The sequence below is a fragment of the Bos mutus genome, unplaced genomic scaffold (assembly GCF_027580195.1).
Source record: "Bos mutus isolate GX-2022 unplaced genomic scaffold, NWIPB_WYAK_1.1 CTG197, whole genome shotgun sequence".
NCBI lineage: Eukaryota > Metazoa > Chordata > Mammalia > Artiodactyla > Bovidae > Bos > Bos mutus.
The window spans coordinates 141,839-162,386 of record NW_027219421.1 but is presented as its reverse complement, the minus strand read 5'-3'; the positions used below and the strand labels follow the sequence as shown (position 1 = coordinate 162,386).

At 43.4% G+C, this 20,548-nt stretch overlaps 1 protein-coding gene across 1 annotated transcript in view; it reads right to left on the bottom strand.

Annotated features, from left to right (window-relative positions):
* LOC102280321 (ATP-binding cassette sub-family C member 4) overlaps positions 1–20,548 on the bottom strand; it is a 219,622-nt gene that overhangs the window by 57,886 nt on the left and 141,188 nt on the right. The window contains 3 exon segments of the mRNA XM_070366731.1: positions 4,889–4,985; positions 11,038–11,124; positions 11,346–11,440. Coding sequence (XP_070222832.1) covers positions 4,889–4,985; positions 11,038–11,124; positions 11,346–11,440 — 279 coding nt within the window.

Below are 20,548 nucleotides of genomic sequence, written 5' to 3'. Positions count from 1 at the left end.
GGGATCGCAAAGAGTTAGACATGACTGAGCAACTGAACTGAACTGAACTGAATTTTAGAATTTAGGATTTAGATTTAGATTTAGGATTTAGATTCTAAATTTAGGATTTAGAAAATTATTCAAGACTGGGAGCTGACTGTGGCTCAGATCATGAACTCCTTATTGCAAAATTCAGACTTAAATTGCAAAGTATGGAAAACCACTAGACCATTTAAGTATGACCTAAATCAAATCCCTTACAACTATACAGTGGAAGTGAGAAATAGATTCAAGGGATTGGATCTGATAGACAGAGTGCCTGAAGAACTATGGACAGAGGTTCATGACATTGTACAGGAGGCAGTTATCAGGACCATCCCCAAGAAAAAGAAATGCAAGAAGGCGAAATGGTTGTTTGAAGAGGCATTACAAACAGCTATGAAAGGAAGAGAAGTGAAAGGCAAAGGAGAAAAGGAAAGGTATACCCATTTGAATGTAGCGTTCCAAAGAATAGCAAGGAGCGATAAGAAAGCCTTCCTCAGTGATCAATGCAAAGAAATAGAGGAAAACAATAGTATGGGAAAGACTAGAGATCTCTACCAAGGGAACATTTCATGCAAAGATGGGCACAATAAAGGACAGAAATGTATGGACCTAACAGAAGCAGAATATATTAAGAAAAGGTGGCAAGAATACACAGAACTATACAAAAAAGATCTTCAAGACCCAGATAATCACAATGGTGTGATCACTCACCTAGAGCCAGACATCCTGGAATGGGAAGTTAAGTGGGCCTTAGGAAGCATCACTACAAACAAAGCTAGTGGAGGTGATGGAATTCCAGTTGAGCTATTTCAAACCCTAAAAGATAATGCTGTGAAAGTGCTGCACTCAATATGCCAGCAAATTAGGAAAACTCAGCAGTGGCCACAGGACTGGAAAAGGTCAGTTTTCATTCCCATCTCAAAGAAAGGCAATGCCAAAGAATGCTCAAACTACCATACAATTGCACTCATCTCATACGCTAGCAAAATAATGCTCAAAATTCTCCAAGCCAGGCTTCAACAGTACATGAACTGTGAACTTTCAGATGTTCAAGGTGGATTTAGAAAAGGCAGAGGAACAAAAGATCAAATTGCCAATATCCGTTGGATCATTGGAAAAGCAAGAGAGTTCCAGAAAAATATCTAGTTCTTCTTTATTGACTATGCCAAAGCCTTTGACTATGTGGATCACAACAAACTGTGGAAAATTCTTCAAGAGATGGGAATACCAGACCACCTGACCTGCCTCTTGAGAAATCTATAGGCAAGTCAAGAAGCAACAGTTAGAACTGGCCATGGAACAGCACACTGGTTGCAAATTAAGAAAGGAATACGTCAAGGTTGTATACTGTCACCCTGCTTATTTAACTTATATGTACATCATGAGAAATGCTGGAATGGATGAAGCACAAGCTGGATTCAAGTTTGCTGGGAGAAATATCAATCACCTCAGATATGCAGATGGCACCACACTTATGGTAGAAAACAAAGAAGAACTAAAGAGCCTCTTGATGAAAGTGAAAGACGAGAGTGAAAAAGATGACTTAAAGCTCAACATTCAGAAAACTAAGATCATGATATCTGGGCCCATCACTTCATGGCAAATAGATGGGGAAACAGTGACAGACTTTATTTTTTGGGCTCCAAAATCACTGCAGATGGTGACTGCCACCATGAAATTCAAAAATGCTTGCTCCTTGGAAGAAAAGTTATGACCAACCTAGACAGCTTATTAAAAAACAGATACATTACTCTGCCAACAAAGGTCTGTCCAGTCAAAGCTATGGTTTTTCCAGTAGTCATGTAAGGATGTGAGAGTTGGACTATAAAGAAAGCTGAGTGCCAAAGAATTGATGCTTTTGAACTGTGGTGTTGGAGAAGACTCTTGAGAGTCCCTTGAAGAGCAAGGAGATCCTACCCATCCATACTAAAGGAAATCAGTCCTGAATATTCATTGGAAGGACTGATGCTGAAGCTGAAACTCCAATACTTTGGCCACCTGATCCGAAGAACTGACTCATTGGAAAAGACCCTGATTCTGGGAAAGATTGAAGGTGGGAAGAGAAGAGGACAACAAGGATGGCATCACCAACTCAATGGACATGAGTTTGAGTAAACTTTGGGAGTTGGCAATGGACAGGAGGCCTGAAGTGCTGAGGTCCATGGGGTAGCAAAGAGTCAGACACGACTGAGTGACTGAACTGAAATGAGAAAATTATTTAGGATATATCGTGCCTTGTTCCACTTGGTAGGCAAAATTCATGATCCGTGTTTAATAAAATTACCACTTTCCATTTAGTATTCAGAAGACGCACAGGAAACATTAATGGTACAAAGATAGCAATTTTACTCAGCAGCCAAGCGCTAACAATTCTGAGGGGACAAGTGGGCAGCCATCCCCCCCTCTGCTGTGAGAGAAGTACCAGACAGTGAGGATGGACCCCAGCTCATCCAGAGGTGCTCACCAGTGGATAAGTGGTTGCTTTCTTAGTATTAAAACTGGGGGTAGTGCCCTCAAAAGAAGCAGTAAGTGAACCCCAAAACATCTAAAGATGGGCTAAACAGTCTCTTCTGTCCATTAATGCTAAGCTCATAATACTGCCAACACAGAGATTTTTACACACTAGAATGCTCCCTTTGCACATGAACACACGAAATCCACTGCTCTCAAACTTGAGAAACCTGAGCTCCCCATTCCTAGAGGAGTGGATAAGAGTCAACACATGGAACTGCTTCTAGAGAGGTAGAGGTTCTGCATTCTAGCAATTTTTCTTAGAGGAGAAGCTCACTTGATAAGTGGAGAATCTGCCCAAGGGCCTGTTGGACAGGGTTCACAAGGAGGTGCAGAGGACTGCAGGCAAATAAGCACTGAAGCATCAAACAACCAGTAAGTCTGAAAAGTTCTCACTGATCTGCATACCACTTCCAGCCGTGTTAGATGTTGTGAATTGAATGACACCCCCCACCCAAAAAAAAGAAAGGTATGTTCAAGTCCCAAACATGACATCCGTGAACACGATCTTATTTGGATACAGCATCGTTGTGCTGCTAAGTCGCTTCAGTCGTGTCCGACTCTGTGCGACCCCATAGATGGCAGCCCACCAGGCTCCCCCGTCCCTGGGATTCTCCAGGCAAGAACACTGGAGTGGGTTGCCATTTCCTCCTCCAATGCATGAAAGTGAAAAGTCAAGTGAAGTCGTTCAGTTGTGTCCGACTCCTAGTGACCCCATGGACTGCAGCCTACCAAGCTCCTCTGTCCATCGGATTTTCCAGGCAAGAGTACTGGAGTGGGGTGCCATTGCCTTCTCCTACAGCATCGTTGTAGATATGATCAAGTCAGGATGAGGTCATACTGTGCAGCATGTGCTCAGTCTCTCAGTTGTGTCTGACTCTCTGCACCCCAAAGTACTGTAACCCACCAGGCTCCTTTGTCCATGGGATTCTCCAGACAAAAATACTGGAGTGGGCTGCCATTTCCTTCTCCAGGGGATCTTTCCCACCCAGGGTTCGAAACTGTATCCCTTGTGTTTCCTGCATTGGCAGGAGGATTCTTTACCACTAGCACCACCTGGGAAGCCCCTACTGTTGACCCTAAATCCAATAAGACTGATGTCCTTATGAGAAGAGACTCAGACAGAGGTGAAGACAAAGGCCATGTGATGTCAGATGCAGAGACCACAGCGCTGCAGCTGGAAACCAAGGAACACAAAGGGAGGCTGGTCAACACCAGAGGTTAGAAGGAAGGATTGTCCTCTGGACCCTCCAGGGAGAGCACGGCCCTGCCAGCACCTGGATTTGGCACCCCATAGCCTCCAGAACAGGGAAACAATAAACTTCTGTTATTTTAAGTCACCCAGTTTGTGGTGCTTTGTTACAGCAGCTCTAAAAACTGATACCCTAGCCTGAGTCCACACTTCTGTCTTCTCAGCTTTATTAAGCCTTGTAACTGCTTCTGTTGTTGTCTCTCCAGTGACCATCAGAGGAATCTCTTCACTCCTACATCAGACCACATCACTCCTCTGCTCTGGACTGTCCATGGCTTCCACTGCTCGGGGACCAGCTCCCTCCACATCTCCCTGTTCACTCTCCTCAGACACGCTGGTCTTCCTGCTGTTCCTCCAACCTGCCAGGTCAGCTCCTTCTTACAACCCCCTGCCTCAGACCCCTTCCCCCAGGTGACTGTGTGACCCCCACTTTCATGTCACTCAGGCCCTGTGAGGCACCAGCTCCTCAGGGAGGCAACCAGGATGTCACCCTCTTTGTCACATCCATTCCCATAAGAACAGGAGCTTCATGAAGGCAGGGCCTTGTCTGCTGCTGCACAGACTCCCACACATATCGGGCACATAGAGACCTGGGCAGTGAGACCAGCAATTGGGGACACTTGCATAGTGGGCATCTCTGACCCGGGTGCTCAGCTACCCAACCTTACTTTTGGTCTTAATGGAAGATGCTCTTTAGCAATCTGCATATGACATGCATGTGTATAAACTAGGTCTTAATATTCCTAATTTCCAAATAATATACTTTGACTTGAATCCTGGAAGGGGAAAACAAAAGTTTTAAATAAAACAGCATCACGATCCTTAACAATATCACTAGAACAGTGATGACTCAGTAACTCTGCAGTAGCATTTTTATGTACTTCAGGGTTTTTGTGGCTTAGAGTATAATAGTAACATTTCTACAGGTCTTCAGATTTATCCTCAAAGGCAGGAATATCATCAGCTCTGAGAAGAAGCAGACATAAAGTTGAGGAAGAAGGAGCAATTTCCCTTGAATCCAAGGAGAGTGACCTGCTGGGAGGTGTGGCCTTTAACACACCTGAGAGCTAGCAATTGCACAGACTTCTAGAAACTACTTACATCTTTCAGTATCAGAATCTGACTTGTTTCCTTTAGGTACTGCAGCTGATGAGTCACCAAGATTGTGATCTTCTCATGCAAGGCTTGACAAATACACCTACAAATGTAAATGGTACAGTATGCAAAAGTACATTAATGGGGGTGCTCTAAATTGGAAACATGTATTTTGAAAACATAATGAGACAAAAGATAGCACAGCCATCAAATATCTGTAGTTAAAATACCAAATAAATCATTCAAATTAAATACAAATATAAATCAACAATTCCAACTAGGTCCTCAAATTTATCAGCAGCAAACGTGAACCTAGCTCTGTTAAAAAATTCTAAAAAGCAATCCACCAAGGGAGGCACCAACAGCTAAGGATTTTTTCCCCCTAAAAGTCAGCTTAACAATTATTTACGTGTTTCATAAAGAAAAACAACTGAACAATACTGAGATTACAGAACTTGACTGAACTAAAACAGTATTTTATCACTATGCATGAATGGGAGAAGAGGAATCTACATCATATAAAAAAGCGTACATATTCCTTAGGCAGTTTTATAGGTGATTATTTATGATTTATAATGTACGTATTAACAACAAAAAGTTAATAGCTTCTTGGTAACCTTTGCCAGAGTGCATTTTCTAGATATGTGAGTGTGTGTGACTCCCTCAGTCATGCTCAACTTTTTGCGACCCCATGGACTGTAGCCTGCCAGGGTCTTCTGTCCATGGAATTCTCCAGGCAAGAATACTGCAGTGGGTTACCATTTCCTTCTCCAGAATTTTCTAGACATTTTTTCCCAAATAGTATTAGAGAGAAAATGAATGCCAACGTGGCTTCCATCAGTCTCTACAATATTCCCAGTCCCATCCAGGAAGCAAGTTTTTTTTCATTAGGACTGGACACCTTCCAAACATGAAAATGAAGGAACAGAATCAAAATGGCCCAAATCAGAGTGGAAATCAACCAACAAACCAAAAGACACACCAATTCTCTTAGCCAAGACACCTGTGTGGTCAGGCCACCCTAGATGGCTGTTCTCTTTTTCTCTGTACATCCCCTGCTTGACCAGTGCCTGCTTCACTTACACCTCCTCATGTGACCAACCTTCCTATATGCTTGTCCCAGGGCCCAGCTAATGACTGTTCTAGCTTTAGATCAGAACCCTCCACTATGTTTGTCAAAGGGATGATGAGGAGTGTTTCCCTTTGCTGGTTTCCATGGTAACTGATGGGCTTCCCCAGTGGCTCAATGGTAAAGAATCCAGCTGCAATGCAGGAGACACAGCAGATGCAGGCTCAACTCCTGGGTTGGGAAGATCCCCTGGAGGAGGGCATGGCAATCCACTCCAGTATTCTTGCCTGGGAAATCTCATGGACAGAGGAACTAGGTGGGCTACCATCCATGGGGTTGCAAAGAGCTGGAAATGACTGAAGCAACTCAGCACACATGCACGCATGGCAACCAATGATCCAACCAGACATTAATTCCCCCATAACAGGTAATCTCCCCCCGCTCCCTCTCACCCTAGCAACAAAGTCTGCTACCATATCTTGCTCCAACATCTGCTGTACACAGTGGGGTATCACTCAAGGACCTTGCTTCAGCCATGGAAGCTCATGCCATCCATTAAACTATTCATGTCTCTGTCACTGACTCCAGGCTCTTTCTTAGGTCTCAGCTGGGTAAGCACAGCCTTGGCAGGCCTGCTGGGTACATTTCAACAACCCCCCTCAGGATTCAACCTTAAGTGTGTTTCACAGTAACCCCTCAGACTCCTCCATTTTAAATGCAGACCCCTAGGGACTCAGCCCTGGTCTCATCCCACCGGGTCCACAAGCCCTCCAGGGTAGTGAATAGCTGGGTCCAGGACCCTGGTGACCACAGGCAGGGCTCCAGGCAGGTACTCTGGGTGCTCTGACCCCTTGGAGAGCAAATCTCTGGAACCTGGGTCAGAGCTCAGCCTGTGAGTTAGTCAGAAGGAGAGTCTGGAGGTAGCAGACTGCAGCTCAGTCCCTCTCATGAGCCTGATGTCAGACAAGTGGCTAAATCTCAGTTTCTTCATCTCAAAACAATGTCATCTAGTGGCAACTCACCCATACATCTGACAATTCAAACCACCTATCTACTCAGTAAATGCCAGTCCCCTTCCCCAATCCTCCCTAACCACGAGTGGTTATGCACTTTGGACTCAGAACAGAAAAGTCCTAAGGGGACACAGTGGATACTGGGTCTGTGATCAGAAACAAGACTCCAGAATACAGACACCATTGCTTCATTAAGTCCAAAAGGATTCATTTTTACCTTTGGTGTTAGCTGAGTGTTCATACCTAAGTTTCTTGACTGACATCTTTTCAGACTTAGTACTAGAGCTTTTAAATGGAATTTTTTTCTCCTTAATTCATAATTACCTGCCAATAATCCCTGAAGGTAGGTGTTAATCAAGTCTGATGGGTTTATATTTCCAAGATGGCCAACAGAATTGTTAAATGTTTTCTTCCTAACATCCTGTCACAGATGAGGTAATACACATAATTACAATGACGTGATCAGTTGATGGCTTTGAATTTTTTCTAAACAATTCTTTTCAATCAAATCACTAGGAAAATACTCTATTTTCCAAGTTTTCAGAGTAAAGATTTCCAAGTCATGCCATAAAAATCATTGATTCAGCAACTAGTTGTATAACTGTTATTCCTATACAAAGGCTATGTTAATCCTATAATCCCATATATGATCCTATATAAGGGCTGTATTAAGAGGGGACACATCCCATGGTGGAGGGGGATACAAATAAAACAGAGTCCCCATTTCCATTCATTCAATCAGCAGAGATTTGTCAAGGAGCCAGGCACTGTCTTAAGTGCTGAGGATACACCCACAGCTCAAGAGAGCAGACAATACTCCGCACCGTGTACAGGGGGACACACTGAGTGAGTGTAGAAAATGCACTACTGGGCCATGACATGTCCTCTGAATAAAAAGCAAGGGTGGGGGGGCTGCTGTCTTAGATGGGGAGACACAGGAGCCCTGAGACTCTGGGGAAACATCCTAGAAGAAGACACAGCAGGTGCAGGGGTCCTGGGACTGAACACGCTAGACTGAGGCACCTTTCTGTATTCCCAGCTTCTAGGGGTGGGGGCGGGGGGACTCATAAATGGTCAAATACACCCACTGTGTGGATCACAATAAACTGTGGAAAATTCTGAAAGAGATGGGAATACCAGACCACGTGATCTGCCTCTTGAGAAATTTGTATGCAGGTCAGGAAGCAACAGTTAGAACTGGAGATGGAACAACAGACTGGTTCCAAATAGGAAAAGGAGTACATCAAGGCTGTATGTTGTCACCCTGCTTATAACTTATATGCAGAGTACATCATGAGAAACGCCGGACTGGAAGAAGCACAAGCTGGAATCAGGATTGCTGGGATAAATATCAATAACCTCAGATATGCAGATGATACCACCCTTATGGCAGAAAGTGAAGAGGAACTCAAAAGCCTCTTGATGAAAGTGAAAGTGGAGAGTGAAAAAGTTGGCTTAAAGCTCAACATTCAGAAAACGAAGATCATGGCATCTGGTCCCATCACTTCATGGGAAATAGATGGGGAAACAGTGGAAATAGCATCAGACTTTATTTTTGGGGGCTCCAAAATCACTGCACATGGTGACTGCAGCCATGAAATTAAAAGACAGTTACTCCTTGGAAGAAAGTTATGACAAACCTAGATAGCATATTCAAAAGCAGAGACATTACTTTGCCAACAAAGGTTCGTCTAGTCAAGGCTATGCTTTTTCCAGTAGTCATGCATGGATATGAGAGTTGGACTATAAAGAAAGCTGAGTGCCGAAGAATTGATGCTTTTGAACCGTGGTGTTGGAGAAGACTCTTGAGAGTCCCTTGGACTGCACTTCATGGCAAATATATGGGGAAACAGTGGCTGACTTAATTTTTTGGGCTCTAAAATCACTGCAGATGGTGATTGCAGCCATGAAATTAAAAGATGCTTACTCCTTGGAATGAAAGTTATGACCACCCTAGACAGCATATTAAAAAAAACAGAGACATTACTTTGTCAACAAAAGTCCATCTAGTCAAGGCTATGCTTTTTCCAGTAGTCATGTATGGATGTGAGAGTTGGACTATAAAGAAAGCTGAGTGCCAAAGAATTGATACTTTTGAACTGTGGTGTTGGAGAAGACTCTTGAGAGTCCCTTGGACTGCAAGAAGATCCAACCAGTTCATCGTAAAGGAAATCAGTCCTAGAAGGACTGATGTTGAAGCTGAAACTCCAATATTTTGGCTACCTGATGTAAAGAGCTGACTCATTTGAAAAGACCCTGATGTTGGGAACGACTGAAGGCAGGAGGAGAAGGGGACAACAGAGGATGAGATGGTTAGATGGCATCACGGACTCAATGGACATGAGTTTGGGTAAACTCTGGGAGTTGGTGATGGACAGGGAGGCCTGGTGTGCTGCAGTTCATGGGGTCACAAAGAGTAGGACACAACTGAGCAACTGAAGTGAACTGAACTGATCCTCAAAATTCACAGGTTTCCCCCAAAGACCACCATGAAGGTTCTGGAGATGGGGTTCCTGGGAGGTGAGCAGGTCACAAGTGTACAGCCTGTATGAGTGGGAAGAGTGCCCTGATAAAAGGGGCCCACACGGCTCCCTCACCCTTCCTCACAGGAATCATGCTCTCACCAGACACTGAATTTGTCAGCACCCTGACCTTGGACTTTCCCAGCCTCCAGAACCAAGAGAGATAAATGTCTGTTATTGCTAAGCTTTTGAGCTCTGGTCTCCTTTGACCAGCAGCCTGGATTGTCACAACCCCAGCAAGCCAACACAGGACCTGACTGGGTCCTCTTCTCAGCCTCCACACACCTGCCCAGCCTGCAGGCCCCCAGGGCACTTCCCACCCAGCCCCAGGCACAGGGAGCTTTCAACTTCAGTGAAAGCCTCCAGCTGACACTTCCACTTTACATTCAGCATTTATTATCCTGTATTAAAACCCTCTAAACCCTGACTCTGCTGAGCTTTCCCCAGGCATCTGTCTTAACAAGCTCCACACAGAGACAGGTTCCTTAGAGGCAGGAATGAGAGCTGGGTCCTAGTCTCCCTTATTCTGCCCAGTGTGGGTCCTTCCCCTCTCCTGGCTCACCATCCTCCTTGTAAAGTAAGAGGTTTTGTGCAGGAACATCTGTAAGGGCATTGATCTCAGTGCATACAGCAGGGTGTTGATAAGTGCAGCTGGAAGGCTCATTGTCTTTAACAAGGTGAACAACAGCAAGGGAACTAACCATGGGGTAGATGTGGAGGCTGCTTCAGAAAAAGCAAATTCATGAGACTTTCAAAGACGCCAGTCTAGACTCCACCAGAGGCCTCAGTCAGCATGTGTTAGGACAGAGAAGCAACAGAACTGTTCTCTTCAGGAGTTCTGTGGCCAAGAAAGAGCCACTGACAACAAATTCCAGAAACACAAAGTGAGAGTCAGGACTTCAGAAAGATTCTAGATACTGAGTTTCAAATTCAAGTTAACCCTACATGTGGGTCTAAGTATTAATTTTAGTAAGCATCCATGAAGAAATGTTAAATAATTGAGCCATACTCAGATGTGGAATAAATCATCTGTAAATTCTAAATCATTTGTAAATACTTTACTAAGTATTTCTAAACCAACAGAATAATAAGCATAAACCAACAGGGTCTTTCCACGGAAGCCCTATGTCTGTACTGAAAAATTCACTTCTAATGTGCCTTCAACAAATGACAAAGGAAAAGAACTGGCAGCCAATTACCAGGTTACCAAGTCCTACTCTCTGATTTAAAAACTTTACATCATCCTTCTTATCCCTGGGGTCTGGATCCATCCACAATGTCTGGTCCATCAGGGCAATCTGCCAATTTATCCTCACTCCTAAAGCACAGACCCCACTGTCCTCCACACACTGGAAGCACCTGCTGTATCTTCCTGTCCTGACCTCATCATGATGCAAAATTTCTCTATGATGGATCTTCTGTGGAGGGAAGGGAGGGACACCAGGACAGAAGCTGAGTCTCCTGGAGCACAAAGACTTTCCTGAGCTCTCTTCCCTGATCTCTACAGGGTTCCTGGAAAGAAGAGATGATAGAAAACAGGAGCAAACTCACTGTTCAAACAAGTGCCTGCTGACTCCTGCGTCCACTGCACTGAGCAGATCGTCCAGGAGGTAGATGTCTGCATCCTGATACACGGCTCTAGAAAACATAGAGAGACATCAGGAGACACTGAACACTGCCTGGGTCTCATCTCTGAATCATGATGGTGTCCAACAACTCCAGGTTCATTCCAGGAGCCCAGGGAAGGACCAAGACCCTGCTTCACACAGGCCCACCCGGTGAGCAGGGTCTGTGTGCTCACATCCACTAGGAGCCACGGAGAAGGAGGGAGGCAGGATGGCAACTGAAACCCCATTTACCTGGTGAGGCTGACCCGGGCTTTTTGTCCTTCACTCAGTGGGGTTCCTCCATCTCCTATCACAGTTAGATCTTTTTCCTTCAAATTCTGCAAATCCTGTACGGAGATAAAAAAAGGAAAAAAGAAAAAGATTTAAAATATGTTCTCCTCCTGCCATCCTAACCTTTTAGCATCAGTTCTTCATACAAGTGTTTAATCAACAGCAATGGGCTTATTTCACAGTGACTAAACTGTAACAAGGAAAATTAAAAAACCTCTCAGGGCTTTTCATTTGTTTTCATTCTATATTTTTTCAAAGCATTTATGCATTTAACCATTTCAACAGGTATTTATTGAGGATTGACTATACATGAGCCATTGTTCTGAGAACAGTGAATTCAGCCATGAGGAAACAGAACCCTAGAATTCCTCTCCACGGTGGAGAGAGACAATATGGAAAATAAACCTGAGTGCAAGTACTGAGGATGAGAAGGAAAAGGAAGCTGCTCAGGGGGATGGAGAGTGAAGGAGGGAGTGAGTCCACACTGGGGTGTGAGGGCTCTGCTCAGAGGGCTGTGAGCAGATCTGGGGGAGGGGGCAGGGGCTCAGGCAGACCTGGAGAGGCTGCTCCTCACAGAGGGAGGGGCTAGTGCAGGGGCCACGGGGAGATGCCCAAGGGGTTCAGGACAAGGAGGCCAGGAGAGCAGAGTAAGAATGAGGGGAGTAGAGGGCAGAGACAGAGCAGGAGACTGGTGTCACTGCCAGTAAAGGGGGGAGGGGAAGGGGAGGAGGGACTGGTCTGAGGTTTTAAAGAATCACTTCTGTGCTTTGCAATAAACAGACAGTAAGATTTTTTTTTTTTTTGGGGGGGGATGATGAGGGCAGATACAAGTGAGGAGGCTACTAGAATAATTTAGGGAGCAGTGGAAATGGAGAGACAGGGTCACACTCCAGACATACTTGGAAGGTGGAGTCTGTAAAACCTGCTGACAGGACAGGTGTGGGTTGTAAGAGAAGAGGACTGTGATGTTTGGGGTGAGAAAGGGGAAGGACAGGGTCACCATTTATTGAGTTGCAGAAGATGATGGAGGCAGATTTAGGAGACACTTCTCTTGTGGACAAGCAGAAATGACCTCTCAGTGATATCACTGTGCAGCTGGACATGCAAGTGTGAAGGTCTGTGCTAGAGACACAGGTGTGAGAGCTGGTGGTCCAGGCTGGTGAAAACACAGGACTTGTTTTATCTTAAATTGCCAGTTTTGCTGATCTTGGTCTCCACTTCTGATTTTCAGAGAAGGGATGAAACCTGACCCGAGTCTTCACAGTGATACTTAAGGCAAGTCATAGTGTGACAGACGAGGTCTGTATAAGAAATGGGAACAGAAAGAGCAGGCTGGGCAGGAAAACCAAAAGGAAAGAAACAACATGCTGAGGGACACCAAGCAGATCAGTTGGACTAAGTAGATCCTTGCCCGTGGAAGCAGGAAATACTCAAAGTTAAGAAGGATATGAAGTTTTGGCTTGAGGATCTGGGAATCTATCATAAGTTATATTTGAGTATTATTTAAGAAGTAGACAAATCAGTCTATTTTCCCCAGAGTATCTGGGAAAAATTTTTTTTAAATGACAAGAAAATCCCCAAAATGACCAGGTAACAATCAGGTTTAAGTTACACAGTTATTACATGAGAAAATCTTTACTTCAAATTATCTATTAAACCCCTCAGGCATCAACCTAAGATACACAGCAGTACCTTTCTGCAGATGATGCCCTCACTTCTGTCTCTACTTTAGAAATTTGGGGGAGAAAGAAAAGTAGCACACTGGGGTCTCCATGATAAACAAGTCCTCTGATCTCCCTAAGTCTCATTTTCCTCTTCTACATAATGTGCTGCAGAAACCAGAATCACTAAACTCAAGCTGTGAGAATCTAAGGAAGTGTATGAACACCCTCCATAAATGGAAAAAGGACATGAATTGATTATAACTTGCTATTGGTGACTGATGTCTATTTTCTCTTCAAACCAACAGTGGGATCCATGCACAGTGTGGATCACAATATGCAAAGCACATGACCACAAGGAAAAGATAGAGACTGTCTCCATCATAACCCTCCCTGACAGCCACAAAGACATAAAGACACACACAGGTTTCCTGCTCACTCAGAGCTTAACTTGGGTGCATCCAATGAAGGGCAGCAATTGCTCTGTTGTGAAAATTCATCATTATGTCACTTCTCTCTTTCTGGAGCTCAGAAATTAATACCATCTCTTGCTTTGGTTTTCATGAACAACAACAAACCATTTTAAGATAGGTTCCAAGCCTTATACATACATACACACACACACACACACACACACACACACACACACACACCCTGAGTTACTTGGCCTCCATTTCACTGATGACAATCCTTGCAAACTGTTCCACTTAGCTTTTATGCTTTGATTTTACATTGTTTTTGTTTCTTTCTCAAAATAGTGACATATCATAACACAAAAATCTTAACCATGCTCTAGAAAAGGCACATAAATCCACTCTTTTAATTAGTACATGAGGGGATAGAAACAGGCTCTCTTCAACTCTGGTGGTAGGACTTGAAGTGTGTTGGTGACTCTGAAATTATTCATGCATGAGCCCCAGATGGGCAAAACATTTCAGAGGATTTGAAGTAAAATCCAAGGCAGGCTAATTTCCCAGTCACCATTTTCTGATTAAATTAGAGGGAAAGGCCTGACTTGAGCATATATTACAATTCCTCCCACTGACAGGAAGGTGTTTTTATTCATGTTATTTTCCTCTAAGTTAAATTTCACCAATTTTCACTGAAGAATAGATACACAAATGAGAGGCAGACTAGGAAACAGTGACACTGGTTTGATGCCATCATCCAGAAGCTCACCCAAGGCCCTTCAGCGATGGTGGAGACTTACAGTAGAAACACTGTTTTGTAGAAAGCTTTCACTTTCATGTCAGGTTCAAAGGATTTGCTAACAAAATAAGCCACTCATTATATACAAATAAATAATACCAATATTTATTATAGAATTATCTAGCTTACTTTCAATATACTAATATTAAAAGAAAAGAGAAATAGAAACAGCAGAGGATACATCATCAAATTGGGTTCTGACCAACATCCAGACTCAAACAGTGCTGAGAAGTCCCATGACACAGCACATCTGGGGTCTCAATTTGTTACTGAATCCAAGCTTGCTCTGCTCAGCCACACAGGCCAGAGAGACGAGGGGTTGAGGCCAGGAAGAAGAGAATTTATTTGGGGAGCCCACTGACTGAGAAGATGCCAAGCTAGCACCTCAAAATGACCATCTTATCGGGGTCTAGATGCCAGGTTCTTTTATAGATCAGAGATGGGGAGGTGTGGAAGCAAAGTAAAAAGGCCATTAATCTTGCAAATCTCCTAGAATGTCAAGACTCAGGCACGGGATGTGTTAATTTCTTCCTTCCTGCCATCTACAGGTGGTCAGGATTCTGAACAAAGGCACTTTAGTTTAACAGGCAGAGGAGCAGGATTCTCTAAGGTAGGACATTCAGTATGATTATAATAACAAAAGCAACAAAAAAAAACAAGTCAACAAAATAGTTTCAACATGGAGTCAGAATTGGCTTCTTCTCTACAATGAATAGGAGAAGGCAATGGCAACCCACTCCAGTAATCTTGCCTGGAAAATCCCATGGACAGAGGAGCCTGGTAGGCTGCAGTCCATGGGGTCGCTAAGAGTCGGGCACGACTGAGCGACTTCACTTTCACTTTCACTTTCATGCATTGGAGAAGGAAATGGCAACCTACTCCAGTATTCTTGCCTGGAGAATCCCAGGGACAGAGGAGCCTAGTGGGTTGCCGTCTATGGGGGTGCACAGAGTCGGACACGACTGAAGTGACTTAGCAGCAGCAGCTACAATGAACTGGGAAAAGGAGCCAAGTAGCACATCCGCTCTGTGGGTGAGATTTCAAACACTGCAGTTCAGTTGTTGTTGTTCAGTTGCTTAGTCGTATCTTGACTCTTTGCGACCCCATAGACACAGCTCATCAGGCTTCCCTCTCCTTCACTATCTCCTGGAGTTTGCTCAAACTCATGTCCATTGAGTCGATGATGCCATCCAACCATCTTATCCTCTGTCACACCTTCTCTTCCTGCCCTCAAATTCTCCCATCAGGGTCTTTTCTAATGAGTCAGCTCTTCACATCAGGTAGCCAAAGTATTGGGGGTTTAGCTTCAGCATCAGTTCTTCCAATGAATATTTAGGGTTGATTTCCTTTCGCATTGACTGGTTTGATCTCCTTGCAGCAGTCCAAGGGACTCTCAAGAGTCTTCTCCAGCATCACAGTTCAAAAGTATCAACTGACCAACAACAACAAACACTGTGGAGAAGACTGCAGTAATGGTCAATGAGGGCCAGACGTGAGGCGCTGATAGAAGAATGCTGTACTTCGGACTCAAACAGGGGGGAGGCCCTGTCTTTTTTCACATTTTTTTTTTCCCATTTGAAATTGCCCCTCCTCTCACAGCCTGTTAATATTCTGCCCATCTTTCCAGGCTCAGCCCAAACACACTCTCCCATGAAACCATCCTGGATTTATCTCTCTTCTTGTTGGGTTCCTAAGGCTCTGTTTACACCTCTTGTGAAGGACCCGTCTTATCCTGCTCCATCATTTATACACATGCAGACAGCTTTTCTCCGCTCCTGGGGGATAAGATCTGTGCACCAAGCACTGTGCTGGACCATAATACTGATTATCTCTAAGCCTCACAACAAGCTGCACAGGAAGTACTGGCCCCATTTCACAGATGAGGAAACTGAGATTAAGTGAGGTCACATTACTGGTATGAGGACTGTTACCTGTTAAACAGAAGAGCTGGACTCTGAATCAGCTCATGTCAGTTCAGAGCCTTTTGCTCTTTCACATCACGCTGCCCAGGTTGTGACTAAAGAGTGTATTTGAAATGAAGACAACACTAAATTAAAATCACAACTGCATTTCATCCTTGAAACAACATCAGGAGATTGCTAATAGTATCATCTTCATTTTATACATGAAGGAACAGGCTTATAAGATTCAGACAATAAGCCAAAACCACACATCTAATAACCAGAGAAACTGAGATCAATCCCTGAGCCTTCTGACTCCTGGACCTTGGAGTTGATGTCACCAGCCTGAATGTTGCCAAATATGATTACTTTAAAACTCACTATTTTATTATAGAAATGGACTTAAAAGTTTATTTCAGTTATATTTAGCATAATACATCTGGCTGTTATTAACATATGGAATATAAGAAATGTTGCTTTTTTTTCCCCTCCAGGATATGGGCAGTGGGGAGGGGAGGGAAAATAGTAAGGATAAATCTTTAGTTTTTTCATGTCTGGATGTAGAGAAAGGATCTATAATAGCAACAATGACTACCACTCACTGAACACCTAGCATTTTTGCCTTTCACAGGCATGTGTTGCAGCCTTTACAATAATCTCACCCCTCCTCCATTTAATAAAAAAGGAAACTGAGACAAACACCTGGAGTTACTACCCAGGACTGTAGGATCACAACTCATTAAGTGGTTCCCAGGCGTTATAAAGACCTTGCTGAAACCTAGCTAATCAGAGTCACAGATGACATTTCAGAGCAGCAGCAAAACTGCCTGGAAACCTTCTGACCCAGTGTCCTCACTTTGGTGCAGAAACTGCAGAGGCTCAGGTAAAAGGACGAGTCCAAAGTGAGAGCAGGCAAGTGACAAAGCAGGGCCAGGACTCCCCTCTGTGCTGCTTCTCCTCCCTGGGCCTCCCTTCCTACCAAGGAGTGAATGGGCACAGGGCACCTGACTCCATGTCCCAACCACACAGCAGAAGAGGAACAGTCCATGTTTATAAACATCATGTCACGTACAGAAGAATTGCTGTGCAGCCCAGTCCAGCAGAGCACCTTCCCACCAGAGTCTGTGCCGCACAGATGCCCAGGGTTGGTGAAGCCCCAGAATACTGCATGCATTACTGGTCCAGTCACCCCACATGGCTGCAGCAAAGCATCAGCCTCCGGGGAAAACGCAGAAAGGCAACATTGTCCCACACCTGCTCTTCTCCAGAGACACCCAAGTGTGGGGAGAAAGAAAGGCTGAGTTTTACCAGAAAGGAAAGGTCGCAAAAGAGACAGCCATACCCTGGCCTGGGTCTCTGGGGTCTGATCATCAGAAGTTGGACGTGATTAAAGTAAAGAAGAAATGCCTGAGATCTGTTTACTCCACACACCACCTTCCACCTTTATCCATCACCTGCTTTTAAAAAAATTATTTCTTAAAAACTTCCTCAACTGACAGGCAGCACAGCACCATGGACAAGCATGGAGTCTAGAGTTGTGCAGAAATGGACTGAATTTTATCTACAAATGTTAAAGTGAGCTGTTTCATCCTCCAAGCCTCAGTTTTAAGAATGATAAAATAAAGATGGGAACATCTAGGACATTCATAAAGAATTAATAACGAAGACACCTTTTTCATGTGGGTGCATGCACCTATGTAAGAGACAGAAATTATTTTCACGTGGACTTTGCATAAACAGGAGCTATTGTCTCCGGTTTTACATTTGTTTCCCCTTATTTTCTTATGCAGTATAAACACCATTTAGTAAAAATCTAGCTCATCCCTGACAACTTGACATAATTTCTGAAAAAGCACAATCTCCCATCAACAATAACCCTGGAGAAAGAAATCAGACCATTAAACATACAATTCTGTTTGTCCACATCATTATAAAATGTTACTCACCTGATACAATCTATGATGTTCAATCCATTGTTCAAGCAAAATTACTATTTCCCTAGAAAGTGGTCTAGTGTTTAAAGCGTTAAAGTGTTAAAGCGTCTGCTTTAACACCATGCCTTTGAGAGTCCATCCTAGCCTTTTACTCACAGTACAAAACAACAGTCAGATGTTCAGACTGCACTGAACAGACCCAGGGAAAGCCCTTTAATATTGATTTTTATAACCCAAGAAAGTAACATACTATTTATCAGTATTTACATTTTTCTTTGTTTTTGACAAGTTTTATTCTTCTATCAGGTAAATCCTTATCTCTCCTTGCTATTTTCTGGAACTCTGTGTTCAGTTGGGTATAGCCTCCTTAAGTGAACAATGCGAAAAAAAAAAAAAAATAGAGGAAAACAATAGAATGGGAAAGTCAAAGGATCTCTTCAAGAAAAATTAAAGACATCAAGGCAACATTTCATACAAGGATGGGCACAATAAAGGACAGAAACAGTTAAGGACCTAATAGAAGCAGAAGAGATAAAGAAGAGGTGGCAAGAATATGCAGAACTATACAAAAAAGGCCTTAATTACCTGGATAATCACAATGGTGTGATCAGCTAGAGTCAAGCATCCTGGAGTGTGAAGTCAAGTGGGCCTTACGAAGCTTTAGTATGAACAAAGCTAGTAGAGGAGATGGAATTCCAGCTGAACTATTTAAAACCCCTAAAAGATGATGCTATTAAAGTGCTGCAGTCAATATGTCAGCAAATTTGGAAAACTCAGCAGTGGCTACAAGACTGTAAAACTTAACTTTTCATTTTAATCCCAAAGAAGGACAACGCCAAAGAATTTTCAAACTATCGTACAACTGTGCTCATTTCACATGCAAGCAAAGTGATGCTCAAAATCTTTCAAGCTCGGCTTCAGGAGTACATGAACCGAGAACTTCCACTTACAAGCTGGATTTAGAAAAGACAAAAGAACCAGAGATCAAATTGCCTACATTTGCTGGATCATAGAGAGAGCAAGAGAATTCCAGAAAAACTTCTTCACTGACTATGTTAAAGCTTTTGACTGTGTGGATCACAACAAACTGTGGAAAATTCTTAAAGAGATGGGAATACCAGATGGGAATACTGCCTCCTGATAAATCTGTATGCAAGCCAAGAAGCAGCAGTTAGAATAAGACATGGAACAATGGTCTGTTCAAAACTGGGAAAGGAGTATGTCAGGGCTGTATATTGTCACCCTGCTTATTTAATTTATATGCAAAGTACATCATGCAAAATGCTGGGCTGGATGAAGCACAAGTTGGGACCAAGATTGTCAGCAGAAACCTCAGATACGCAGATGATGCCATGCTAATGGCAGAAAGCAAAGAGAAACTAAAGAGCCTCTTGATGAGGGTGAAAGAGGAGAGTGAAAAAGCTGGCTTAAAACTCAACATTGCAAAAAGTAAGATCATGGCATCCAGTTCCATCACTTCATGGCAAATAGAAGGGGAAAAAGTGGAAACAGTGACAGACTGCATTTTCTTAGGCTCCAAAATCACTGCAGATGGTAATTGAAGCCATGAAATTAAAAGATGCTTGCTCCTTGGAAGAAAAGCTATGAAAAACATAGAATATTAAAAAGCAGAGACATCACTTTGTCATCAAAGGTCCATACAGTCAAAGCTATGGTTTTTCCAGTAGTCATGTATGGATATGAGTTGGACCATAAAGAAGGCTGAGCATGGAAGAATTGATCCTTTTGAACTCTGGTGCTGGAGAAGACTCTTCAGAGTCTCTTGGACTGCAAGGAGATCCAATCAGACCATCCTAAAGGGAATTAACTCTGAATATTCATTGGAAGGACTGATGCTAAAGCTCCAATATTTTGGCCACCTGATGCAAAGAGCCAACTCATTGGAAAATACCCTGATGCTGGGAAACACTGAGGGCAAGAGCAGAAAGGGGCAACCAACAGGGGATGAGATGGTTGGATGGGATCACCTACTCAATGGACATGAATCTAAGCAAACTCTGAGATACAGGGAATTTGGAGGACAAGGAAGCCTGGAGTGCTGTATTCCATGGGATCGCAAAGGGTCAGACACAGCTTAGCAACTGAACAACATCAGGTAAATTCAGTTCTCATCATTTATTTGCTGATTTCATCTAAATCCCAATCTAGAGTTAAACATTCATGCTGCCATTTTCTATAAAATACCATGCCATTTCTGAAAACATCTCTCCCCCAGTGAAACAATGTAGTATTAAGAAGAAATTTTTAAGTATTCCATTTTCTTTAAATAATAAACTACAAGTGAAAAGTGAAGTGGAGAGAGAAACCTACAAACTGAAAGTGAGTAAGGAGGCATCAACCAAGTGCAATGGACCAACCTCATATGGAGTCTGATTTCAACAATGTTGAAGGGGATTTCTCAGTGAGATGATTCATAATATGTAAGCACAGACTACAAG